The following is a 27,621-nucleotide window of genomic DNA, read 5'->3' as shown; positions in this document are numbered from 1 at the left end:
CTGCTCCCCTAACTCATTCCTTCCTACACTCTTCCCTGCAAAGCTTCCCCCTCTTTGCCAAGTATTTGCCACTTTCCTAATTAAGAGCTGTTTCATTTAGCTGTGTATCACTGGATGTACCAAACTGTGCCTCCCCACCTCAGCATCCCCACGTGCCTCACTCCTGTCTCTTAGCCTTATCTCACACCAACAGCTCTTCAGCAATCTCCCACTGAAGGACTCCCTCTTGCCAGGTAGTCAATTCAATTGCCCTTCTCTGTAGCACATTTCAGTGCCCCCTGCAAACCTTAAGCAGTGTGGCTGCAAGCTCCTCTCATGCAATGAGGACCCTGCACCACAAGGAAGGAAGGAAGCCACCTCTCACTTCTACAGCACAGACACTTTCCCCTCTGACCCAGATGTCCCAGAGCTGCCTGCATGTACACTGCTTCAGGGCACCTAACACCCCTCCAACCTCAGCCTCAGAGCACTCAGCTTTGCACCCACAAAGACTCATGGCACATCTCTCTCCTGGAAGGTGACCTTAGGAAGCTTTCCTAAAGATTCTCCCCATCACAGTCGAGGTCACAGCAACCATATTTTCATCTTTCCCTGTGACATCTCTGCCCCTGGCCAGCTTCTTAATAAGCCCTTCTCTGCTCCACACCACAGTGCCAGCCAGCTTGATTACAAGCTCAGTTGCCCAAGGCATATGACCTTTCAGTTGTCTTCTTTCTTCTTCAGTCACTAAAACACAGGGTTCTGAAAAACTGGGAAGCCTCACAACTTCAGTCACACCTTTACTTTCTACATCATTCAAAAGGTGCAAAGATGCAAGTGTAAGGACAGGCACACTAGATAAATGACACAGATTTTAAAAATACAATGAACTAAATGTAGCAGGTTCTGGGGAAAAGCAGCTGGCTAGAAAAAGAACTAAAAAGCTGCCCTTGGTGAGGGCTGGCAGGGAAGGCTGCTTCTCAGCTTTTCTTCTTGTCCTGCTTCTTTAACAGAGCTCTGCACAATACACTGGTTACTCTTCTGAGCCTGTAAGCAAACTATTGCTCAGATAATCACCATCTCTAAGATACAGGAGGTAAACTTACCTTTCCCACAGTATGTCTTCTCTAACAGGGTCACATACCAGCTGTCCTTTTATATAAGCATTTGCATCTCTAATAAATGAGGAGATTGCCTGAAGAAGGTGCTTTGCATCATCCATGCTTTCATCACTAAATTCTACTGCTAAGAAAAAAAAATATTTGGGTATTACTATAGAGAAGATGTTGTCTGACATGTATAGGAACATCATGCTGGAACAAAGTCATTCTAGGACAAGCTTGTTGTTATTTGTTGCAGCAAACTGTTCCTACAATTAATTGCACATTTAATTAAAAACTCGATTCTTCATGCACTGTAGGTGAATTAAATCACTACATCTGACAAAGTATAGTCTACTGAAAAGGTATCAGATTGATTCAAAAAGTGTCTGGAAGCTGACTGAAGCAACAGCTGCTTTACTCCATTTTTATTTTTTTCATTATTGAATCTCTCTGTGAAGTTATTACTCCAAAGCACTTGGACTGAATATATTGGATATATTTCTAAGCATTCCCTCAAATTTCAGTTGTAAAGACATACCTTTAATCTCACCCCTAAATTTTGCTCCTATTTGAATTCAGGTGGCCACCAGCTGTCTTTCAAGACCTCTGAAGAGACCTAACCCTCACCAATGACTCTGTGAGCAATACAGGTACTTACAGGTTGAAGGGCTACTTCACCAACATCTAGGCACACCTAAAATTTTGCAATCCAGATTCTGCACTAAATGTACGATTCCCTCACAATATCAAAGCTAAACTGACCATATAAACTTTTACAGGCAACCATTAGAGAAAACACAAATTTCTCAAACTCGTAAGGGCACGCCTGGAGAGGTATTCATCACACACAACTTATGCAGTTACATCTTCTAGGCACTAGAAAGAAAGATAAAACTTTAATAAAAAGGATTCATTGCATCCTAAGCAGAGTTCTGCTTTATGATGAGATCTGCTATAACCTAACCCTATAGTGCTTTTCCTCCACCATCTGGAAAGACAGCATCAGCCCCCCCACTAACACAGCATCCATGCACACAGACACCCTCACTCGATCCAGTGGGACTCTAACTTCAGCAAGCAATGAGGGGCAATGGTTTTAAATTAGAGAAGAGTAGATTTAGATTGGACATTAGGAAAAAATTCTTTACTGTGAGGTCAGTGGAAAAATGGAACAGGTTGCCCAGGGAGGTAGCTGAGGCCTCATCCCTGGAGATATTCAAGATGAGGCTTGATTGGGCTCTGAGCAACCTGATCTAGTTGAGGATTTCCCTCCTTACTGCAGGGGGGTTGGACTAGATGACCTTTAGAGGGCCCTTAAAACACGAATTATTCTATGATTCTATGACTGCTCTACAGGAGCTATTAAAAGAGCCCGCATCTGCTGGCCCTTTCACTTCCTCTTGCCTGGCCCACACCCTTAGAAATGCAGTTGCTGGACTGCACCCCTGGCATTTTTACTGCAAGCTGCCATCAGAAAGACAAATTTCTTTTTATTTGTACAGCAAAAGGCAATTTCCTATAGAAGAGTGCTTGGACCCCACATAAGACAACTTGCTCAAATTTGGTGGAAGTTGTGTCCACCACGAACAGGCCTAAGTTTGAATGTGTTCCTTCCCACAGCATCAGATCATAGTGGATTACTTGTATCAAAGAGTCATTTATAGCCAGTGCAGTACTGCTTCACCATTTTATGCCTGACCTCTGCACTAAGGTGCATCCAAACTACAGCTTGCAGAATATTCCTAATCTCATCAGGACTGAGCACCTCCTGTGGTTTCCACAGCAATCTCAGCTCTTGTTCTGCACACATTACAGCCCCATTGCTCCATGCCATCACCCAATGCTGCCCAGACACAGACTCTTTACATCAGGCAGTGTGAGGAAAGGGGCAGATCCAAGAGGGCAGAAGCAGCCAGATGTGAGACCTAATCTTGATTCCACTAGCCTATAATTCCAAAGAAGCCCCACTGAATTGACTTTCCATACAGTTTATCCCAATATAACTAAGGTGTAAGCCTGGACTTCTATTTGTCATATTTTCCACTTGTGTGTATTTAAAAATCTGCATTACTGCCTCATTACCACAGGTTTTAAAATTAAGCTTTACTCAGCCTTTAAAAAGACTGATATAACAGACTTCAAGAAAACAGTGAAATATTGAAAGAGACCATTTATATACACTAAGATTACTCAACTGATTACCTTGGTTACATGGACTCCAGGAGGAATACTTGATGCAAGTTTATCCTGATGAAGATCACACTGATTAAAGCCATTCTTCTTCCCAAGTTCATGGCACTCTCCTAACCCACTGCCTGCAGGCACTGCAAACCCACAGCAGAGGGAAGCCCAGCACAGTAAAGCTTCCCTGTACTCCCTACTCCTTTGCTACTGTGGGCACCATCACTACATCTTCAAGTTACAAAGCACATGTTTATTAGCACCAATAAGTAATTAAAAACCGGAGGGACCAAAACATTACAGTTAACTCAGGTCTACAATATCACTGGAGTGGCTCTGGTGGCCAGGAGAGCATTCTGGGGACAGAACCCTGCTGCCTGCAGCATGTTCACAGCCTCTCTGCCTATCTGCAAAAGGAAAGCTACTGCTGATGAGATACAAAAGGAAAAGCAGTTCCTCAAAACAGGATCCCACAGTGCTTTGGAGGTAGCACCTCTCCTGCTAAGCTGCACCCAGAGGCAGCCTGGCAGGCGTGTTGGAAGTGGGGCACCATCCTGCTGCCTATGGCACCTAGGAAAGAGCTTTTTCCAACAGCCCCAGGCAGGCCAAAAGGTAGTGATTCGGGCCAAGAAGGAGACAGACAGAGGCATCAGCCAAAGCAGAAGGCCCAGATCACCACCATAGCTCCTGGAGCTCAACTCCACCCCAATGAGCTCAGCCCCATCGGCCTGAGAGGCAGAGAGGATGATGGAGCACCCTGCAGAAGATGGACAGTGGAAGGGTGATGTCCCATGTCAAAGCCTCTTCCCTCTGACTTTTCTCCTCTTCCCCATGGGCAAGGCATCCTCCCTGTGACAATGACCACCTTGGGAAGGTGTCCCCACTCTCACAAAACACATGCATGTGTTTTGCATTCACACCCTGCACGTGCCCCTCCAGGTCTTGCCTTCCTGTTGCTGGGGTAGTTTGCAGTCCAGTTTATCCTCAGGTGCCCATCAGCACACACACAGAGTCAGGGGATAACCCAGACAGCAAAGGCCCATTCCAAGCCCAAGATCCATGTAAAACAGTACCAAACATGAGCCACTCCCAGCCATTAGGTGCTGCCCTCATCTGCGTGCCTACAAATGTTTTATGGGCTCAATCCAAGAGTATGGCAACGTCACCCAACCCCCTCAGCCTCGGTTTTAGCAAGAACAGAAGGCTCCTCTTCATAGGCAGGGATGGCAGGAATCATCACCAACAGGTTTAGGCTACAAAAATCTTTTTAGAAAGAAAACAGAAGATGCTTGGGATCTGACTTCTAATAAAAATATTTAAGAAGCAGACAGCAAGGTGAGAAGGAGTGCAGTAAACTTACCTTCTGACCAAAGTGAATTGATAACAGGGACACAAAAAAACTGAGGAGCTGCACAGTAAATACCTGACCCAGCAGGGACTAACTCTGGTTCTTTAGCTTAGTTCCACACATAAGATAGAGGTGGCAAGCACAGCAGACCTGCGAGTAACCCTTATCTGCTGGCATTCTGATATAACACCACTGTATCCTCTCATCCCAGTCACCTGTATATGCACAGGTAGCCTTCTGTTTTTATCACAGGAAGGTGATAACAGAAGAAAGGCAAAAATAGGGCCACATCCCTTCCTGAAGAGGTTCAAATGCAGCCAGCTGACCTGCAGCTGAAAAAGCAAAAGGCATGCAGTCAGCCCTGGGCTGCAGGGCTCCAGTGCCATTCCTTGCCCTGAGGCAAACTTAAAAGTTGCCAGCCATCAGGTTTTTGTTTACAGGAAGAACATACATATGATACTGTGGTAGGTGCTAGCCATTTGTTTTAAATACAGATTTGTTCAAAACTCCCAAGTGCCTCCAGTTGCAGCAGAGGAGCCATTTATATGTGCACAACCTATTTCATCTCCTGACAGAGACCCAGTGGAAGCAGCCAGGTGTGCCACTGCCCTACAGCATCACCCCAAACCAGCTGGGAATGCCACTACCTCACCCCGTGGTGGCAGTGCTCCCTGCCTCCTCTCCCACTCCAAATGGGAGCTTGTTCTGCAGCAAACCTCCCACCTGGATCCAGTCCTCCCTTCCTACCACGGTGGAGGTCAGCAGTTAATAACCAGCAGTTTCTTTACTATCTCATCCTTTGAAATATTTCAGGGACATATGGCACTCTCAACACCTTCAGCTGCCTTATGAGAGAGGGAGGCTCCACCAAGATGATGAGAGGTGTGGGTCTTGCAATCAGCTGGAGGCATTAACAAGCAAAAATACTTCTCAGAGCAACGACTCCAAATCTACAAAGGTTTGTGGTGCATTGCACACTGGTGAGCACAAGCAAAGCAACAGAGCCTTAGTCACAGCAGCTCTCCTGGTCACCCTGCCAGAGGTGCCTTACGCAGAAGGTGCTGCCTCATCCTCCCTCATCCCCTCACCATGCCAGGGTGGCAAACAAGCCAGATGAGCCAGCAATGGTTATGGAACTACCATCTGCTTTTGGCAAGCCCCACTAAACTGGTAAAAACACCATCTGAAAGCCTCTTTGAGTTCAAAGTGGCACCTGCCTATTGAAAATACCACGGTGTAGAGAAGGAAGCTGACAAAATCTCCCACACCCTTCCCCACCAGCAATGTTTGCCAGGCTAGGATAATCATTAGGTTATCAAGGGCTGGTGTAAGCCAGCTGCACTGCACCATGAACTGCCTGAACACTCAGCAGCTCCACAGGACAGAAAATGATAACACAGCAGGGAGATAAAAAGTTATTATAGTAAGCCCTTGCCATACCCTATGGGAATAGAAGGCAAAGCTCTACCTAGATACATCTCCAAAAACAGCTGATGGTGACTGAAATACAAGTGACTGCAACAGATGCAAAATCAGAGATGGAGGTAATTCATTAATTGGAAGTGCAATTGAGAGTTGCAATTAAATGCAGCTCAGGAAAGTATTTAAATGAATGGCTACGTACTGTGCTCAGTAGAGATGTTTTTCTACAGGAGAGCCACAGAGCATTCCCACAGACCACCACCAACCTTCCCAACCACTTGGGAAGGACTGCAAGGGCACTGCCCCACTACTGCCCCTCTGCACCACCAGCTTGTGGGGGAAAACATGCACATCTCAACAAATAGGGGTTTGGGGTTTTTATCCTTACCTGAGCTGTATCTGCTGCGCAAGCAAAACATCCTGAACTGATCTGATGAAAATTTCTTCAGGAAATCCTAAACTCCGGCCAAAAAAAGAGAGTTTTAGCAATATATCAACCCATCTCTTCAGGAGTTCTTCCACCTCCTTGCATTAGATTCACAGCGTATTTCATACAAACTAACATGACAAATAACCCATCTTTTTAGTTCAAAAGAGGCACAAAGCTTGAAACTGCAACACTAGTTTAAAGTCTAAACTAAACCAAACCTAATTCCATGTAAGACAGATGTGTAGACATATATAAAAGACTTAAATATGCACACAATGCCAGATGAGACAGTAAAAAGTACTTTTTAACTATTATCATACATACTGTATAAAGACCTCTGCAAAAAAAAAAACAAAAAACAAAAACAATCTGAAATCACTAAACTAGGATTTGGAGATAGTCTTGCAGGAAAGGCCAGCTCATGAGTTTTGCAAACTTCATGAAAAAGAAAAAAATCAGTTGAAAAAGAACAGGGAATTCTTTCTGCAGGACTAGAACCTGAAGGAAAATGGGGAATAAACAATAATAACTATTTTTTTATATTGCTAGAATTTATCTGTGTTAATTATGAAACCTAATTCATTTCACTGGGAGATTTATCTACCTTTACAAATAATTTAGTAAACAGCAAATTATTAATCTTACTACTAGTGCAGTTAGTTTATACTAATAGTGTAAAGAAGTGCTTAAACACTGGGAAGGTGCACTGATAAAACATTCAATCACTTCCAGCTCAGCAAGGTTGGCTCCCCAGCAGTTTGACTGTGAACACTGCATTCATGCCTTTTCCCCCCCTCCCCCCCAGTTTGCAAACTGGTGCTGGCAAGTTTGCAACACTGAGGTGCACCTAAAATAGAAAACTATAAGGGGAAGTTAAAACAAGTGAGAAAATGTAGAACGTGTCATTTGCTTAAAGAGGCTCATTTTGAAATTCAGCTTCTGTGACCAGACTAAACCAGCCTAAAGGTAGCAAAGCATCAGCTCTGTGCTGTGTCTCACATGGAAACAAATAACTGAGGCAATCAGGGCAAGCGAAACTGAGAAACAGACAGTTGGTGGTGTTGGATTTTTGGGGGGTTTTGGTTGTTTTTTAATTTTTTAATTAAACTCTGTAACTGAGTGTACCAAATGTACCCAGAAGTTTTACACTAATATGCAAAGGTAGTAAAGCATGGAAGTAAAGCATGGAGTACAGGATGGAAACAAATTTTAATTTGGGAAAGGGCCACTTGAACTGATAAAGAAAAAATTTAAAATTCTGCATTTTGTTAAAAATGGAGCACAGAGAAAGTGTTACTGCCCTCTCAAAGCAGGTTGTTTGGCCATGCAATACCTCAACATGCTTGATTCTAAAGGGTCAGAATTAACAGATATTAAGGAAAAAGAATGTGAGAAGGGGACAAGGGGGAGGCAAACTAGGGCAGCTAAATGCAGAGGACACAGGGCAGCCATGCCTGGGTGACAGCCTGGAATGCAGGGATCATCCCAGAGGGGCCTCTCCTCTTCCCGAGCAAGCATAGGAACTTAACCTTCAAGAAGCAGGAAGGCTGTACAGGGGAAGAAATTTGTTCCACTGGACTGCAAATCACTCACAGGGTATGATTAATACTTGCTATGTAAGAGTTTAAGGACAGAAATTAAAAGCAGAGACACACAAGGGAAGAGAGGGGGGGGCTTAAGTTTTGTTTTCTCAATACAAGCAAGTCCCACTGCAGAGGCATAAGGGAACTTTTCTATACATAATATTTAAGTGCATGCACTGCATTAATGTTCAGGTCTCCTCTCTGTCCACGATGTCTGCTGAGACTCAGGAAATTTCTGTGAGCAACGGGGTCATTTTCCTGGGGGAGACAGGGCTTAACTGTACCCAGACAGCATCAGGAGAATTAAGAATAAAGCAGCTCACATTGAACTCCTTTTTAAAGAGATTTTAATTAAATCTTCCGAGAGGGCAAAGGGGAACATATGTGCTGAAACAGCCTCCCAAGCTTTGTCTAAAAGAAGGAAATTACCCACTTCTAGCAATAGGTATCAGCCATCACAGGAGCAGATGCCTGACAGAGGAACCCTGCTCTGGGCTACACCACAGGCTTTGGGACACAGTAAGACAGGAGATACTGATGTGGTTTGTGGGTACCAAAAGACACAACTCTCTATTCACCAGCAAGGTGACTGTATAAAAATAACGGCAGATACAAGAGAGTGCCAGCATGGTGTGGTTGCAGGACACCTGATAGCTTCCTGACAAAATGCTGACACTGTGTCCCATTTCACCTCAAGCAGAACAAGGTAAAACAGCTGCTTTTTTCCAGGTCCCCAAAGCAAATTGTACTATTGAAAGCAGATGAGAACCCATCACTAGAGAATGGAATCATTTAGGCTGGGAAATACCCGTGAGTTTGTCAAGTCCAACCATAAATGATTATGCAGAAGTCTGATACCAGCCACAAATGCTGCTCCTACCAACTCCCAGCAAAATGAGATCCAGGTGACAGGCAAACCCTGAGTCTGAGCAGGTTTCCTACATCCAGATCAGCAATAATAGCAACAATAGGTACATAGGAGAAATACCCCACACTTCAGGTCTTTCGCTGCAGTGCAAGCACTTTTTCTCCAAAGAGTGCTGTGATTAATATTTACATATTACTAACATATATTGCTTCGACTCACAAAAACAGATTACCTTAATTGTTATGTAGTTTTTTAATGACTTGGACATTTTTTCTTGACTGCCTTTAACATGCAAATGCCCTGGAACAAAAAAAAATAAAAATTAATCATGATAAATGAGCATGTTTCTGAATGGGGAGCAAATGAGAAAGGCTGCACTGAGACCCCGGGAACACTAGAGGCAGCATGTGCTGTGATATTAATGTGTCAACCATTTAAATGCAGTGTTTTCCAATAGCTTTGCCCTGCACATCTCTCCATTCTCAATTTTGATGAGGTGAATTTTAAAATACAGGACAAGAAAATGTTTTTAAAACAAAACAAAACAAAACACCCACCATCACAACCAAAGATATTAATAAGGAAAAAACCCCAAAAGTCTCTCTACTCATAACTGATAAAAACAAGCAAACAAGGAAGGAAATACTTTTTAGTCTTCCCACCTTAGCTGTTACACTTGACTTAACAGAAATATTTTAAGACCTTTAATAAGCGTCTCCCAGTGATCTCACGTTACAGTATCACAAACAAGTTTCTGTACTTATTACTTGCTGATGGCTGTTACCCTTATTTTTTTTAATCTAAAAGTTTGTTATGCTGGTTCAAAATACCTCACATGTAAAACGAACACTCTACATATTTCCTATTTCTCCAGACTTTGGGAGACTGAGAAAAAAGAAGGGGGAAGGAGGAATATAGATATGATGCACAGTTTTAATTATTTTAAAATGCAATCTCTGAACGCATGGACTGCTGTTTTGCAGGGCTGTGGGACAGGAAAAAGGCAGTAACCACCTCCATCACATTTAGGAGGGTAGGTAGAGCTCAGCTTCAGGACTGAAAGTCCTGCAGAAGCAAGACCTCAGCAAAACTTCAGGCTGTGCACTCCTGGGCCTTGTCCATGAGATCCACAGCATCACTGCTGGTGGAAAACATGAGTTATTCACAGCACCAGAGAGATGCTGAACACATAGCCAATAAAAAGCAGCATCATTTCAGAAATGTTGTTAAAAGCCTTAATTGGCTTGTCCTAATAACAGAATAATTCAGTAAGTTCTGTAATGCTCAAAACTATCACACAATTTTCGGGCCCTCCATGACCAGCAGAATCCAGCACTTAATTATAGTTAAAGGCAGACTCTTAACTTTTTTTTAAGAACTTTTCTTACTCTTGAATACCACATCAGAGCTCTACATTCTTCCAGATTTGGCAGTCCAGCATTACCACTGCCTCAGAGTGTTCTGTAAGGATAACCTATGATGATGCTTTTTGCTTTTACAGGTGGTGGTGGTGGCAGAGGTGGCTCAAGCAGCTCTCTGAATTTTGTGCTACTCTCTGCACAGCAATGCTTTTGCAGCCTTGCCTGGAAGTCTCTCTCTTCCAAAGGTGGATAAGATCCCCATTACACATCTGGATAAAAAAGCAAAATGCTCAGGCCTGGTAATGGTTGTGCAAAACATCTTGTTTCACTTCTTAGCTACTTCTAACAATGCTTCAAAGCAGTAAAGATTCTCCACAACAAGGCTACCTTCTGTCCTACCCCATCCAGATGGAAATTTAAGTTTGCACATCACACTCTAAAAAGGAATCAAGAGATCCATGGATACAGAACCAGATAGAGAAGAAATCTATGATCGACCCAAAATTTCATTTTCATCACATTTGTCCTGCTACCAAATAGTTGAGGCCATTTTCAATACTCCATGGTTAAATTCAGGGCCCTCAATAAGAACATTCATGCTGTCAGAAACACTGGCCACCTGCAGCTCTTCTGAGTCAAGTAAAACCCACAGACAAATAGTTCTGGGAGAAGGGGGAGAGCCTGGGTACAATTATTATTCTTTTCTTTTGCAAAGGTGCCTAAATATTGACTTACTTAACTTCAGGCAGCCAAGCTTAAAATAGTTTAATTGTGTTTTCCTAATAAGTTACAGGTAACATCTGAATTTGAAATAATATTCCCCTTCAAGAGTTTCAGCATGTAAGATGATTTCATTAAAGCATCACAAAATAGAAGGATTTTCATAACTTTGGCTTGGCGCTTTTCCCAGAGTACAAGTAGTCTAAAAATAAGGTCCTTATGAGGAGATTTATCCCCAGTGCAGGGATTTTCTTCTTCTAATGGGGATTGCTCCTCCAATTCTAAACCTGCTAAAATTCCAAAGTCTGTTACCAGAATAAATTGTTCCTGAAGCTGATTCATCTGTCCTAAATAATTCATACTATCATCCTCCAGCAACATTTTTTGACTTAATGAATGTAATCTGTCAGCTCCCAGAGAACCTCAGTGTACAAACTGCCCCCTTGAATTAAGTCCTTTTTTCTTCCCTTTTTAAGAAAAATTAACTCCTCTTTATTTAGTTATATTCAAAAAAATATTACCCCTAAAGTTTCATTTCCAATGAAACTCATTTTCAAGCTTGAAAAATGAGATTCACTGATTTTTGACATAAGGCTTCACCTGGCAGTAACCAATACATCTCACTGGAAGCTCACAGAATTCCCCAGCATTTCAGGAGCAAAGCACACCCTGGAGGATGTACCAGCCTCTGGACAATCGCTATTGCTTTACACCAGGCTCCATACTGGGAATTGAAACCAGAATTCAGTATTTTTTCTGTACAGTACAAACACATATAAAAAAAAAAGCCCAAGAGCATAGCAGAGGCTTAACTCCACATCTCTTACTCAGGGAAGCGGCTCAAAGAGTTCAAAAAAACATCTTGCACAAAGTACTGTTCAGTAAAGAAAAGAGACTGCAGATTTGAATCTGACTTTCTGTTCACTTCAGTTCTTTGGAGACCATCCAGAACCACGATGACTGCAACAGGATGAAAAGTTTCACGATTTCCATCAACAGGAACAGTGCTGGTACCATGAGACAGCCTGGTACCTGGTGAGGCCAGCCCTGGTGAGGCCACACCTTGAGTACTGTGTCCAGTTCTGGGCCCCTCAGTTTAGGAAGGATATCGAGGTCCTGGAGCAGGTCCAAAGGAGGGTAACTAGGCTGGTGAAGGGACTTAAGCACATATCCTATGAAGAGAGGCTGAGGGAGCTGGGGCTGTTCAGGCTGGAGAAGAGGAGGCTCAGAGGAGACCTCATCGCTCTCTACAACTCCCTGAAAGGAGGGTGTAGCCAGGGGGGGGGTTGGTCTCTTTTCCCAGGCAACTCTCAGCAAGACAAGAGGGCATGGACTTAAGTTGTGCCGGGGGAGGTTTAGGTTGGATATTAGAAAGAATTTCTTTACGGAGAGAGTGATCAGACATTGGAATGGGCTGCCCAGGGAAGTAGTGGATTCTCCCTCCCTGGAGATATTTAAAAAGAGACTGGATGTGGCACTCAGTGCCATGGTCTGGTAACTGCAACAGCAGTGGATCAAGGGTTAGACTTGATGATCTCTGAGGTCCCTTCCAACCCAGTCAATTCTATGATTCTATGACAATGTAATTGAAAGCACTGTATGTACAGCACAAATGACACTGAAGCACTGTCACACAAAGGCAGCGAGCAGCAGCTCTACATAATGCCAGGCAGCAGCCGCTGCTGAAGAACAAACAAGTAAATGACACCTTGGTACAGTTTAGACAGGCACAGCCAAGCAAGGTCACCTCTGGGAGAAGAGGAGAGGTTTGTGACATCTATGGGCTACACCAACAACAAGTCACTCACACTCCATAGGAAAGCAGAGACATACTGAAGCTTGTCCAGAGGACTAGAGAGTTAAGGGACCACAGTGGTGAGACTCAATGCCTCCACTTTTCTGTAGAGTTGAAGGATAGCCCATGGGTGCCACAGAGATGATTCTCACCAACCACCAGCAACCTCAATGACCATGCCTTACTGGAGCAGACCAAAGCATCTGACTCACTTGGTCTTCAGCACAAATCTTTTTTCTCATATCCATCACTAGGCATAATGCTATCAGTAGATAAAAAAGGCTTTCCATGAGAATTTAAATAGCTACAGGTAGTGAATTACACACATGGGACATCCAATAGTTGGGTGCTGCAGCAGACCAGCTGCCTGCAAGGCTTCTCCTACATTTCAAACCACACAAAACATCCCAGCTCTGGCATTTCTCTTGGGGATCACATCTTTTGAGTTTTGTTGGTTCATCAGTTCATGCGTCTTAGCATTCTCTCAATTCTAATTTTCCAGAAGTACAAATGTCTTCTTAACATGATTAAAAGCCTTTCACTTTTTTTACAAACACAAGCTATTGTATTCTGCATGTTACTGAAACATTTTTTAAGCTTATAAGAAACTGCTGCTGAGAGATGTTGGAGAACACGACTGGTTTATTCTACTCTGAAGGCTTTTAAAATGTTACAATCAACTACCTGTCAACTTCATTTCCTGCCTTCAGATAACCCAGGCTCTTGTTCTAAGAACACTGAAATTTCTGGCTTCAGGAGGACTACATAAACACATATAGAAAATATCAACTATTTTCATCTTCTTCCTGCAGAAGGACTGTTACAGCCAAAATACAATTAAGAAATAAAGCTTTTCACAAAGAATACCCTCAAATTTTGAGGAACCTCAAATGAAAGGGAAAGAGAATCTACAGGAAAACCTCTTCTTCCCACTTTTTTAATTAGGAGTGAACACAGTACATGCACAATGCATATACTGCTATTATTGGAGATTTCCCCAGATGAAATTCAGGAATATTTCACAATAAATGCTTCATTAATAAAGGCATTTGTTCTACAGTTTCAAGATTCACCTTCATTCATGTTTCTTCACTCTGTGAGGGCATGAACTTGGTCACTGTAGAGAACCATCTGCTTGGAAGGTTCCCCTCACACTTTATACTATATAAATGCCAAACTTAAAAAAAGAGAAATAATAATTCCTACAGGTCTCCTAGGTGATTAATATTTTTACTTACCAGAATGCAAAAAGTAATTTCCCCATTGTTCACACTGATGATACACCTCACACTGGGCAATTTCATTTTCATGATGAGGAAATGCAAGATCTATTCCACCAGTATGGATATCCAGCTGGTTTCCAAACACTGCACTGTAACAATATTTTCCTGATCGGTAAGTAGAACACAACAAAAGCTTTTGTAAAAGAAATGCAGAAAATAATAAGATGTAACAACAAATCTCATGGTACAATTTAATGACTGCAGCTTTAAAACAAGACTTTACACAGATTTTGGATACCAAAACTAAAACAGAACTTGTATGTACAGGACCGGTATCTTCTTGCAACTAACTCCTTAGTAGAAGTAACTATTTTTCTAACCTAGACTAAAGAACAGCAAGCAGGACACCTCTTTTCCTTGTTCTGCTACAGTGTCGGTGTCATACCACTGCCTTCATCTGCAAACCAAACATGTAAAGGTGGTATTAGTATTCTTCATCTTGTAAATTCTCTGTAAGAATTCAGGCAATACTGTACACTTTCACGCCAGAAAATATTTAGTCCTGTATTGTTATAATTTAAAAAAAAAGTGTGAATGCCTCTGATCTCCCAAGGCTATCCCTCTCACCCCAGCAGCACAGCTGCATGCATGTGGGTCACTCATGGAGCAACACAGATCTCTCTGCTAACACTGGTGGCTGGAAGGAAGGTGTTCATGCAGTGTTCATGTGGCACTGGGACAGACCTGGACTCCTTCTGGTTAAACACCAGAAGCCAAAGCTGCTTCACTCTGCCAGCTGCACCCTGCTGGGTCACACTGCTTAAGTTAGTAACTTCATTTTGCCAATCTGTTAACCTAAGACAACACTTAACTAACCACAGGGAGTTAAACTAACATGCACGGACCAGAAACAAGGGACACGCTATCTGGGGAAGATGCAAGATCTAAACAAGCAGAAAATAAACAGCAAGGCCCACACATATGTGCATACAGTCTTCCCATATGTCACATTAACAAGTACCTGGCTAGATATTACTAGAATCATAGAATCAGCTGGGTTGGAAGGGACCTCTGAGATCATCAAGTCCAATCCTTGATCCACTGCCACTGCGGTTACCAAACCATGGCACTGAGTGTCACATCCAGTCTCTTTTTAAATATCTCCAGGGACAGAGAATCCACTACTTCCCTGGGCAGCCCATTCCAATGTCTGATCACCCTCTCCATAAAGAAATTCTTTCTAATGTCCAACCTAAACCTAAACTTCCCCTGGCACAACTTGAGACCATGCCCTCTTGTCTTGCTGAGAGTTGCCTTGGAAAAGAGACCAACCCCCACCTGGCTACCCCCTCCTTTCAGGGAGTTGTAGAGAGTGATGAGGTCTCCCCTGAGCCTCCTCTTCTCCAGGCTGAACACCCCCAGCTCCCTCAGCCCTTCGTCACAGGACTTGTGATGGATCCCTTCACCAGCCTAGTTACCCTCCTTTGGACCTGCTCCAGGACCTCGATATCCTTCCTAAACTGAGGGGCCCAGAACTGGACACAGTACTCGAGGTGTGGCCTCACCAGCCACCACCCCTCACCAGGGGCAGAATCACTTCCTTGGACCTTTTTGTCCCTTCTTGGAACAAAACATCCTGGCTCACCATGGCTCTGCAAAAATTGCTGGGGCACAGAAAGACAAGAAAACAAGGAGGAGAGAGAAGAAAAATTGGCTGTTGTCACTTCCCAAGCTCACATCCCTCCTGTCTGCTCCAAGACCAGCTTAAGCAGAACTCTTTCACAAGAGTGATCCCAGCTCATTCCCTCCCTTGTGCCATCTACAGAGGAGCGCTGACCACTTGGTGTTCCCCCCAAGAAAATCACTGAGAACTGATGAGAAGGGAGGAAGGGATCAGGGGCAGGAGGAGCAGCCCATCTCACTGCAAAGGAAACTTCAGAGAGGAGATCAGACCCAAGACAACACAGGTGGCTCCTTCCTCCAGGGCTGCACTGAAGCTCTGGATTCTCACCTTCCCTGGACACCTTTCAAAGACCTTTCAAAATCATTTCATCTAACTTACCCACAGTGCTTCAAGACCTTTTTCAAAAGAGGTGGGTGAGTATCTATTGGTTCAAACAGGCCCTGGGCAGCTGACTGAAACAGCCAAATGTTTCAGGTAACCTACCAAAAAAAGCTCTTCCTTTTTCACAGTCCAAGATTACTACGTTTACTCTGAATAGGTCAGCTCTCACATGTCAGGAGCCTCATCCAGCTGCAGTAAAATAAGTTTTTACAGAAAGAAATGCAGACTATAAACAGCAGCGTAGTAGCAGATAGGCTGTTTTGTAATGGCCTGGCACTTCTTACCTAGAGTGCACTTCTGTCATAGGCTGCATTTTAAACACGTTTTTGTGCACTTTGGCTGCTTTAAGAACTGTTTCACAGAGCTGAAGCTACAGAGAAAATCACCCTTATAAAAGCTTTTCACAATCAGGTATTAATGACCAACAGCCCCAGAAGCACCAGCAAAGTATGTGAAGGTGAAACCTAAAGCACCTGTTCTGTCTGCTTTCAGATGAGTTGAAAACTCTCAAGCTAAAGAGCATTAGAGCTAAATAATTTTATATGAGCTTCCAAAAAACATCCAAGACTAATACAAACCTAAGTACCACTCTCAATCTTCCAGCACAGTCTTTTTTTTCAAAGCACAGATTAAAAAGTCATGAATTAATACAGTGCAGGACAAAACACTACCCTCCCACAGAGAAAATGAAACTCCAACTTAAGAGCAAATTAATTTTAACCAACTACAAGCAAAATTATGCTTACCACAATATGCATTGTGCCCACATAACATACTGCCACAGAGAAATCAGGAGTATTTAATACTGACTGTATTTAATAGACTGATTTTTAAGGAAAGCTAGGTGACAGATGATTAAAATGAACATCACAACTGCTGTTAAGATAAACCCAGCAAGATGTCACATTTGCTGGAGCCAAGATGGAATCCCATAGCCTGTCTTCCTGACACAGCACTATATCCTGAACTAGGCGTGATAGAGACAGCAAGAAGTCAAAAGTAGGCAAATAAATGAGAAACTTAACTTCCAGTAAAAATTTGGTTACTCAGTTCCAGTTAAAAGACTTGCTACTCAACTGCATGACCCTGCATGACATTTTAAATACCCAAGTCTGGTCAAGAGAAGGTGTCCAAACATAGCAAGAGAGCTATACCATTAAGGTGGAGCAGAGTTTATTTGGGCCACAGATGACATCCCAAATTGCATGAAATATTCACATTTAAACTGGTGCTTTCTATTGATCTGAAAAAAATAAAAACCACTTTCAATACTGCTGCTACTATTGTACTGTAACTTAAAAGTAAAAATCAGCACTAGATTTAAAATCCATGAAAACTCACCTTGATATTGTGGAACACTCAATGTGCCATCCAGGTCTTCCTTTTCCCCAGGGAGAGGTCCAACACAGCTCTTGTGGTTTGGCAGCCTTCCACAAGGCAAAATCTTTACTATGTCGTTTATCAGTATCAGCTGCCAAGAATAAGTGATTTGTTAATGGGATATGTCTCACAGGAGAAAAATGAGCAAATGAAAGCAAGTGGAAATGTGCATTTAGTTAACTACTCTGAATTTAATCTCTTTTGCCCAACTTCTTTTCCTGCAACTTATACAGGGCTTCCAGTTTCTCAAGCAAGCATTTGAAAAAAAATACACTGAATTAAATTTCTGCAGGCAAAAAAGATGGATTCAAGATTCTTTATTACATCCTATCCTTTTAATCCTTTTCGCCTTCTCTGTTTTTACATAATTCATTTAGCTACTTATCAGCCAGCTCCCCAGGACAAACAGACTGTACTGTAGCAGAAAAGGTAAGAAAACCAACCCAAACCAAAATTAAAACAAAACAAAACAAAAATCACCATGATTTTTTTCTCTAGACAGAACTCCATAATGAGATTCTATAAAATCAAGAACATGGAGATGAGAATCAAACCTATTCTTGTACAGTAGAAACCTTTTAGTACCATTTTCACCAATGGTTTCTCTACAAAGGTCTCCTCAGCTGTATTTGCTGCTTCCTTGGCCACATAGCCAAAGATGTAGCCCTTCCTGCCACAGTTCTGCAGAGGACAGGTCATCTGTGCTGGCTCCTAAACCCCAATGGGACACACACCACACCCCAGCAAGACTTCCAGAATGGGGTTCTGGACTCTGCATTTTTTTTACTGACAAATACAAGACCATGCATTTGACTGATGTAGAACAACATAGCCATTTGGCCAGAAGGGATCCAGCATGGCAAGCATCTTGCACCACTTTAAGTTCCCTTTAATTACCACCACCCACCTGTTTTATCAGCAGTTGACATTTATTTCTTTCCTCTACTTATTTCAGACTGCTAACAAAACCACAGTGTACAACTGGATTTGAACCAATCCCCAGAGCAGTCCAGCATCAACACATTCTACAGTGATCCACAGCTATTTCTGGAGACCTATTAGATGGTAATTTTTCTTGAGCCATTCCGTTTGTACTTTATTGATATTATACACAGTCTCTCTTGGGAATGTGATGTAATATTAAGGGAAGCACATTACAAAAATCCATTACACGTGCTTCATCATTTCAAATTGGCAAGATACAGCCCTAGATTTATCCACTGAATCTTCATCTTGACTCTTTCACTAGATTGCCAAGCTCTGGCTGACCAGTATCTGTTCACTCCATCCCTCTTTTGCCTTCATGTGTTAACCACCCTCACAGTAAAAAAAGGTTTTTATAAGGTGTAAGTGGAATTTCCTGCATTTCAAGTTGAGCACATTGCCTCTTGTCCTGTCATCAGACACCCCTGAGAGGAGCCTGTCTCTTCTTTTCCCGTATCTATTAATACCTCATGGGGAGTGTAAGATGCCCCTGAGCCTTTCCTTCTCCAGGCTCAGCAGGCCCAGCACTCTCAGCCTTTCCTCGTATGAAAGATGCTCCAGTACCTCCAGTGTATTTGTGGCCCTTTGCTGGGCTCTCTCCAGCATATCCATGTCTCTCATACTGGGAAGCCCAACACTCAACCAAGCACTCCAGGCACATCTCAGCAGTGCTGAGCAGAGAGGAGGGATCACCTCCCTTGCCCTGCTAGCAGTGCTCTTCCTAACACAGCCCAGGAGGCTGTTGGCTGCCCCTGCAGTCAGTAATTACCTCTAAATAACTGATGACACAACACATCCCCTCTGTGAGTTGTAATGCTGAAACAACTCCAGAGTGGAGCTGAAGGAAGTTTCTGGCTGCAATTTGTCTGAGCATCAGCCTGCCAGACATTCGCAGTAATTGCAAACAGATTTATTTTTTTTTAATAAGTGATATATTGAATTCCAGTGTGCAAAGGATGTAGGAGACCAAATTCTCCAACACTGAGACCTGATCAGACCCAACTTTCAAAAACTACAGAAATCCTGCTCAACAGCTGAACAGATGCATCAAAAAAAACAAACAGCCAAGGGTATAAGCTTGCTCTACTACAGCCTGTAAAAAGATTACTCACCCTTACACAAATAGGATGCTTAGCAGTAGCTCAGTAGTAAGTAATAAAAGAAGCAAATTCATTTCATTATCAGGTTTCAGAAGGGTGCTACTGCCCAAACAATAACATTACCCGATATTAACCCTTTACTGTTTCACTGCTGGCTACTGCAATGGATGAGACCACCACCTCACTATAAAGTTTGTATGTACCACTCCCAAGTATTTAAATAAAATTAAGAATTGCAACTGTTCAAGGATACCAGAACAAAGGTATAAAGTGTATCAAGTATTAAAAGAAACTACCAGGTTTCCTCTTGCACTATCAACAGTGCATGTCTAAATAAAAAAACATTTTTTAAAAAAAAGGTTTTAACTGACCAAAAAGCTGGCTATACTCAACAGGTAAACCTGTTTCAGACTGTTGAATCAAAGTTTGGGCCTACATGTATCACGAGTTCAAACGATGCATTAATACAAACAAGTTGGTGCCATGAACTTACCTGCTTCATCTTGGGTATCAGGATAAATAGTAGTTAATACTCCGTATCTCTTTCCCCAAGACTTAACATCAAAATAAACATTGCCTAATAGAAAAGAAATGTTTAGTTTTATAGCAAAGATGGAGCACATTCGTGATGAGGAGCTAACATTTCCCTGAAAGCAAAACAAAATGCCCTTTAACTCCCATTTGAAATTCTGATTTAGAAATCCAGAAATATCGCAGAAGTAGTAGCAGATGTTTCTAGGTTACCAGCTTTTCAGTAACTTCATGACATTCTGCTCATTCTGCACACTAGAAAACTGTGCTCTGGGTATCTCTCCAGGTTCTTCCTGCCAGTGCAGAATCAGCAATCCCTTCTCTGAAATGTAGCCTACTGCTACTCCAGTTATTATGTGCTCAAATGCTTCTACAACCACCAGCTCTGCTAAAAAAAGATCCATACGCTGTGTTTTGCAGGCACATCTTTTACAGCACACAGCAGATACCCACCTCCTGTTTAGATTCTCTCAGCTCACTTGTAGAAGCCAGGACAGGACTTCCCCAGAGGAGCTTAGACAGCAGTTCATTACAGTAAATAATTATATTAAGTACTGAGCTTCATGTAACTAAGAAATTGAGTAAGAGTTGTTCTGCTTACTCACGTCACCACAAACAAGTTGCTCACACCCTGACTGTTAATCAACACAAGAAAAGCCTGGCACAGGGTGTCTCATCTGGTCCCAAAACAGGATTACCAAAAGCATTCATTTCCCATGCATGTGCTGAACAAGGAGTGGTCTTGCTAAAGGTCTTACCTTGTGAGGTTGCATAAGCTTGTCCACAAGCAATTATTGTTTTTATAAAGGAAATTATCTGAGGAATATTATCAGTCACCCTCATATATACTGTAGGAGGAAGGACCTTAAACAAAGAAAGGGTAACATGTCATAAGCCTGCATGACAGACACTGCTGGCAGGCCCCTTCACTCTAAGGAAACAAACTTTAAAGAACATTCTCCTACATTGTACCTCAAAATAATAATAAGAAAAAAATACTGCAAGTATCATTTAAAGGTCATAAGCATCATTCAAGATAATACACACAAAAAAAATGAGGGGTGGGAACAAAAAAAAAATAATAATCCACTAATTTTTCCCAGTGGCTTACCCCCTGCTTCTGACAAGTATTTTCTGGACAAGAAGCAAAGTCACCTGAAGTCAGTGAAAGAGTATTTGATGTTTCCTATGCTTTAGATCAGCCTAATTCCACATTATAATAAACATGTATCATCTGTGAACGAAGGCTTTATTGCACAGGGAAAGTAATTTGTGCTCTTGAAGAAATTCAGCCTGTTCATTCCAAAGCCAGGGTTTGCTTCTGCCCCCATTTCCTTATTCAAAAGGTGTTCAATATCTTTCCAAGAAAATTAAAAACTCAATCAGTACTCAGTTTCCAAGCAACACTTCATAACACAAGAAATCAATTTATTTTTTCAGATCAAACTGTCAAAATCAGATTCCTTACCAAAATAATTGCTTTAAAATATTCTTAAATTGCTTTAAAATACTCTTAAATTTAGAAGCTCAAGTATCTGTACCTTCAAGGCAGCCATATCTTGTTTAAAGTCTTCTTCATAAATACGAGCGAGAGCTACCGGCGAGATATTCATCTGAAAAAGAGAAGCAGATTAGTGATTCATAAATCAAAGTAGTAATATGGAATATTGCAATCTTTTATCAGTCAGCTAATAGTCTGGAAGACTTACAGAGCCCCTAAGGTAAAGAGCCAGGCTTATTAATCTCACATTCATGGGGAGATATAAGTTATAAATAACATTAAAGGACTATTTCATTTATGGTTCTGAGTTGCCAAAATATTAATACATATCTTTTAAGAGAAAGCAAGCGAAGATTAAAATAAAAAACTCCTTCCCTTCCTCATTATTTTCCTCTTAAAAGAGTCTTCCATTTCCAGTAACAAGATTTACTACAGTACACAGCATGTGAAATTCATTCAACTATTGGCAGGGGACACCAATACCACCTACATGGCAGAAAGACGGATCAGAAACTCACAGGATGAGACAGAATATTAATTTTCAGTGATTAAGAAAAATAAGCTATTTCAGCTGATCATAGTAACAGTACAATCAGGGGAAATGAGCTGAAAGTCAGCCCCACACTTTGCCAAGTGCCTCACTTCTTAACCACCTTCTCCACATTTCTCACTCATGGAGTGATGGACAAGGGATCCTTGCAGAAGTAACGAGACAGCACAGCCCAAAAAGGAAGAAGACAACTTCTACATGACAAGCTGCTTGTTCTAAAATATTCAGAAGAGGCCAGGGCTTGAAAGATGCACGATAGCAAAAGCTGCTCTAGCAAGCAAATGCATGATACCAGTGTTTCAAATGCAGGCTTCTCTGAGGAGAACCTGCCAGGGGGGAGACAACATACTGCCAGCCTCTCCAGCTTGTAGGTGATAAAATTAATACTCTTTCTCCTCTTCCAGTTCATTAGTGGAGATTCTTTAAGGGGCCTGATTTTCAGAGCACAGGTGGGTATCACTATTTTGACAAGCTCCGGGACATGGAAGGAGTTCTGGTGAAGACAGACCAGATGCTCATCCAGCAGTTAAACAAGGGAGATCTTCAACACTGAGAACCAAAGGCATGCTTCTGCCTACAGACCAGAGAGTGCTCTTCCTGGCCCCAGAAATGGGACTCATCTCCCTAGACAAATCATCTCTTTGATCAACAGAGGGACAAACACATCTGCAGGAGGAAGATGCAGAAATTCCTCCTGTCCAGACAGATGTTCAAAACACAGAGACTCATCTCTGTCTCAAAGGACCACCGTGGGAATGCAGCATGTTCATCATGGATTGGATGCCCAACTTTCAAGCTTTCTCTATATGAATCTCATGAAAGGATGGAGAACAAGCTTAGGTCTGTTAATCCTACCCCTGTATTGCTTCAGGTACAGAGGTCCTAACAAGATCAGGCTACAGAGAAGGCAGCCTCAGCCATTCAAACAAAATACACAAAAGAGAGCAAGCATTTCAAAAAGTCACCAAAAAAGGCTACAAAAAGATTACTTCGCAAAAAGAAAGAATGCAATAAATGAACACACATTCTTCTAAAACATCATGTCATATCCCTCTCCTCAGACACAAAATCTCCATAATGCTCTGATAATATGGAAAAAATTTAAAATGCACACAAAAATACTAAATGCCTGGGGGGTTGGATGGTTGGGGTTTTTTATTTTCGTAAAGATGGCCTACTGCCTTAGAAAACTGCATGTAAATGAACTAAGGGAACACACATTGCTACAGGAGTGGAGTGATAATAGTAATTTTAATGCGGTGTCCTATATTTAACTGAAATAGTATCTGTTTACTTAAAGGTTAAATAAAAGTGATGGCTGTCTCTGGCTTCAAGAAACTAGCTTAAAGCTTGCATCTGCATGTCCAGAAGACACGAGTCACAAACTCCAAACCAAAAAACTTCAAAACACAGAATACATTCTTAGTGTTTCACGGTCCAAAACTGAGTCTGATTAAAACACAACTGAGAACCACTCATAGCCCCAGTCTGACAAAGGGTACCCTATGCTCAGCGTCAACTCTCATGTAGGTGACAACGCTGATAAAGCTCTCTAAGCTGACATTACAGCTAGATGGTGCTCGGCACCTTTCAGGAGCCACCCTCAGCCACACGTGTGGCAAAGCTGTATATACCACCTCTAACCACAGAGAGCACCCAAGGCTTCTCCCCAACAGAGCCAGAAGCTTCCTAAGTTTTGGGATAAGATATTGAGGATTCATCCCAGCTTTCTGCTCCCTGCTGGCCTTCCAGGTAAGGGCAAGGGGACCCCAGCCAAGGGTGATGCAGTGAAGCCCTCCTCACCTCCACCCCTCAGACAGCTCTGCACCCATTTACCTCTACACAGCCTTCAACATCCAGCTCTCCAGACTCCCAACCCCATTACAGCCATGCTAAGGGAGTAGAAATATCTACATTTATCATATACTAATTCAAACACAGCTCAAAAAAACCCCCCAAAAATCCAAGCAAACAAGCAAAAAAACATGGCTTGATTTTCCTATGTAAGTAGCCATACAAAATAGCAAGAATTTGGGTCAAAGGTTGCAGCAAACACCTACCTCATTGGCTCTTTTTATTATCTTGTCATCTATGTCTGTGATCCCCATCACCATGATAACTTCAATTCCAAAAAACCTAGTCATTATCCTCCGAATTATATCAAACTTAACATAGGAGCTGGAAGATAAAAGAAAAAAAAAATAATAAAAGCTTTTAAACATCTAGTAGTAAGAATAAACTTAAATGAAAACAAGAAATGGCACTAACAGCCACAGGGACAAATACCCCAAAACTTGCACTGAAAATATCTTAAGTGTACAAAGTGCTTTTCCAAAGCCAGTTACTGCCTGCAGAAAAGTCAAGTAAATTTCTCTTGAACTGGCCTACCCTCTTCTGGCATTAATGACACATTACATCAAATTTTCTGAGAGTTTGCTTTTGTTGCACCTTTTTATTCAAGCACCAAACTGTGTCAGAAGCTGCATGTGAACCAGGAGACTCTCTCCAAGCAAGCAGTACAGACACATGGATCAGATATTCATGAGAAACATCCCTCAGGCCTCATATATTTTAACATGTTTTCAAATGCCAGGGGGCAAAAAGAATGAGGCGGAAATAAAGTTCAAATGAACTTTGCTTGGGGCTGAGTAACAATTATAGCTACCAAGAAACCATTCCATTTATATATCAACACAGACTTTTTCTGATAGCAAAGATGGGAGGCTCTGGGGGCTACTTTGTTCTATATACACTTGAAAATAAATTCTCAAAATTATTCAGGCTCTACAGCACAAAACAGAGTGTTTAACACTGATAAACTGATGTACCTATAAGCTATACAGGGCTGTGAAAGTCTCCTCTGCTGCTCCACCCCGTCTCAGAACACACTTTGAGTAAAGCCCAGGCTTTTTTTAAGGGAAGTTCTAGATGGTCACCAGAGGCTCTCTGTCTGTTCAGCCTGCTCTGGCTTTGGAGGAAACAGAGCCCAAAAGGAGACTTGCAGATCTACAGTTTCCCATTTGACCCTCAGCACCACACAAACTGTAGCTCCACAACTGAACGAGCAAAGAAGTTCAAACAAATACTGGAAATGGATTTTTACTTCTCTGTAGTGGCAGGGGCCAGGTGGCATTAGGGTTCAGATTTACAGATGTGTAGTATCTTGATGAAGAAAAAATACTTCCTGTTGGTCATGGTCTGTATTACACCCATGTCGAAAAATGCTTTTTGAAAGGTGGCACATGCTGCCAGGGGGATAGTTTTCTGATGAATACCAGCTCACTGAGAATTCATCTGATGGCGGGACCTGATGCCGGGTCCTGCACTTTGGCCACAACAACCCCATGGGGAGCTCCAGGCTGGGCACAGAGTGGCTGAGAGCAGCCACGCAGAAAGGGACCTGGGAGTCTGGATTGACAGGAAGCTGAACATGAGCCAGCAGTGTGCCCAGGTGGCCAAGAAGGCCAATGGCATCCTGGCCTGTATCAGGAACAGCGTGGCCAGCAGGTCCAGGGAAGGGATTCTGCCCCTGTACTCAGCTCTGGTGAGGCCACACCTTGAGTCCTGTGTCCAGTTCTGGGCCCCTCAGTTTAGGAAGGAGATTGAGGTGCTGGAGTGGGTCCAAAGGAGGGCAACTAGGCTGGTGAAGGGACTTGAGCACAGACCCTATGAGGAGAGGCTGAGGGAGCTGGGGGTGTTCAGCCTGGAGAAGAGGAGGCTCAGGGGAGACCTCATCACTCTCTACAACTCCCTGAAAGGAGGCTGTAGCCAGGGGGGGGTTGGTCTCTTCTCCAGACGACTTTCAACAAGACAAGAGGGCATGGTCTTAAGTTGTGCCAGGGGAAGTTTAAGTTAGATATTACAAAGAATTTCTTTACGGAGAGGGTGATCAGGCATTGGGATGGGCTGCCCAGGGAAGTAGTGGATTCTCCATCCCTGGAGATATTTAAAAAGAGACTGGATGTGGCACTCAGCGCCATGGTCTGGTAACCACAGCAGTGGTTCAAGGGTTGGACTCGATGATCTCTGAGGTCCCTTCCAACCCAGCCAATTCTATGATTCTATGATTCTATGACATGATTCCATAAGAATATTAAATAGATCTTTGGAACCCATTAAAAAAACAATGCCAGCATCAAATGCTTGATATTAGATTTAACAGCCCTGCAGTCTTGGTTCCCAGAGGAGACACAGATTTTGCACTCTCCTATGATCTTCTAATTGAATTAGTGGAATAAACACTGCAAGAGCCCAAGCAGATCTGACTCTTCAGAAGGCAGGGGGTCCTTAACACTTCAGGACTGAAAATTAAAAAAGAACCCCCCCCTCACTCATGGGGTTGGCAGAGAAGGCACAAGGGTCTGAATTAAATCTCCTCTTGTGCTTGGGTTTACTCTTATTTCAGAGTATTCAGCCAAGAACCTGAATGCCAGTCATGCTGCAGCTCACATCAGCATAACCAAAGTCAGTTTTGGAACTGAGGGAAAAGATGGCATTATCTGCCAGTCTGGTTTTTTCCTCACATAGTATAAGCTTTGGATATTATATCAAGGTGAACAGAGTACCCATTCTGATGTCTGGAAACACAAAATACCAGAGAAAGATGGATTATTTGGAAAAGTAACATAGTGTCCTGGTTTGGGCCAGGATAAAGGTGGTTTTCTGTTTCTGTACTTTTGTACTTTAGCTAAGTCCCTTGTAACTAGTTGCATTTGCTGAAATTAACAGCAAGTTTCTCATGCAGTGTGTGTGCTTTTAGGACTGATAACACTTGATGTTTATAGTTACTGCTAGAGACTGGTATGCAGAGCCAAGGACACAGAGGCCCCACCTGAACCCTCCTTTAGGGAGGAACGGACAAGATAGATGCCAGAATTGACCAAACAGAGTATTCCATCCCATATACGTCACACTCAGTATAAATTTGAGGCATCACGTGGGCCGAGCCAGATCTTTTCCTGCTTCCCTTCCTTCACCCGGCATCCTGTAAGGATCCTGTCTGTTCATCTGCCTGTGGTCCTGATCCGTGCCAGCCCATATCTGTGTGTTCCTGCCTCCGGTTCCCGACTGCTGCCGACTCCAGGAGTCCAGCCTGGACTTTCCCAGGGCTGCCCTACAGCCTCGGTGGTGACGTGAGAGTTATTGGGGGAGAGGGGGGAGGAATGTGGTTTCCATTTTCCTGTATATTTGTATATATTTAGTAATTTTCCCTATTTACCATTACTGTTTCATTAAAGTTGTGTAGTTTAGTTTCCAACTCATAAGTCTCTCTCCCTTATTCTCTCTCCTTTCTCTATCAAGGAGAGACAGATTAATAGAGAGCGTCTGTTATTCGGTTTAATTGCCGGGCCAGTGTTAAACCGTGACACATAGCCTTATGGAAAGGAAGGAGGAAGGGAAAAGATTTTTCAAAATCTTCTTAAGGACCTCAAGCTCATTTCCATCACACATTTCTGTATTATCACCTGCTGCATTTATTGTGCCTGCCAATAAACAA

At 42.6% G+C, this 27,621-nt stretch overlaps 1 protein-coding gene across 3 annotated transcripts in view; it reads right to left on the bottom strand.

Moving 5' to 3' along the window:
* Positions 1-27,621, bottom strand: part of CARS2 (cysteinyl-tRNA synthetase 2, mitochondrial) — a 39,997-nt gene that overhangs the window by 9,451 nt on the left and 2,925 nt on the right. For 2 of the 3 annotated variants that reach the window (XM_030469017.1, XM_030469018.1), the window contains 9 exons: positions 24,185-24,302; positions 21,615-21,686; positions 20,832-20,937; positions 20,036-20,119; positions 17,420-17,549; positions 14,029-14,162; positions 9,147-9,214; positions 6,422-6,488; positions 1,086-1,224 (listed from right to left, as the gene is read on the bottom strand). In XM_030469017.1, coding sequence (XP_030324877.1) covers positions 1,086-1,224; positions 6,422-6,488; positions 9,147-9,214; positions 14,029-14,162; positions 17,420-17,549; positions 20,036-20,119; positions 20,832-20,937; positions 21,615-21,686; positions 24,185-24,302 — 918 coding nt within the window. Of the gene's footprint in view, positions 1-1,085; positions 1,225-6,421; positions 6,489-9,146; positions 9,215-14,028; positions 14,179-17,419; positions 17,550-20,035; positions 20,122-20,831; positions 20,938-21,614; positions 21,687-24,184; positions 24,303-27,621 lie in introns of those variants that run through there. The other variant, XM_030469019.1, reaches the window with a different exon arrangement.

This window comes from Calypte anna, chromosome 1 (genome assembly GCF_003957555.1).
Source record: "Calypte anna isolate BGI_N300 chromosome 1, bCalAnn1_v1.p, whole genome shotgun sequence".
NCBI classification, from domain to species: Eukaryota; Metazoa; Chordata; class Aves; order Apodiformes; family Trochilidae; genus Calypte; species Calypte anna.
The sequence above is the reverse complement of the archived record's forward strand: the minus strand, read 5'-3'. Positions and strand labels throughout refer to the sequence as shown.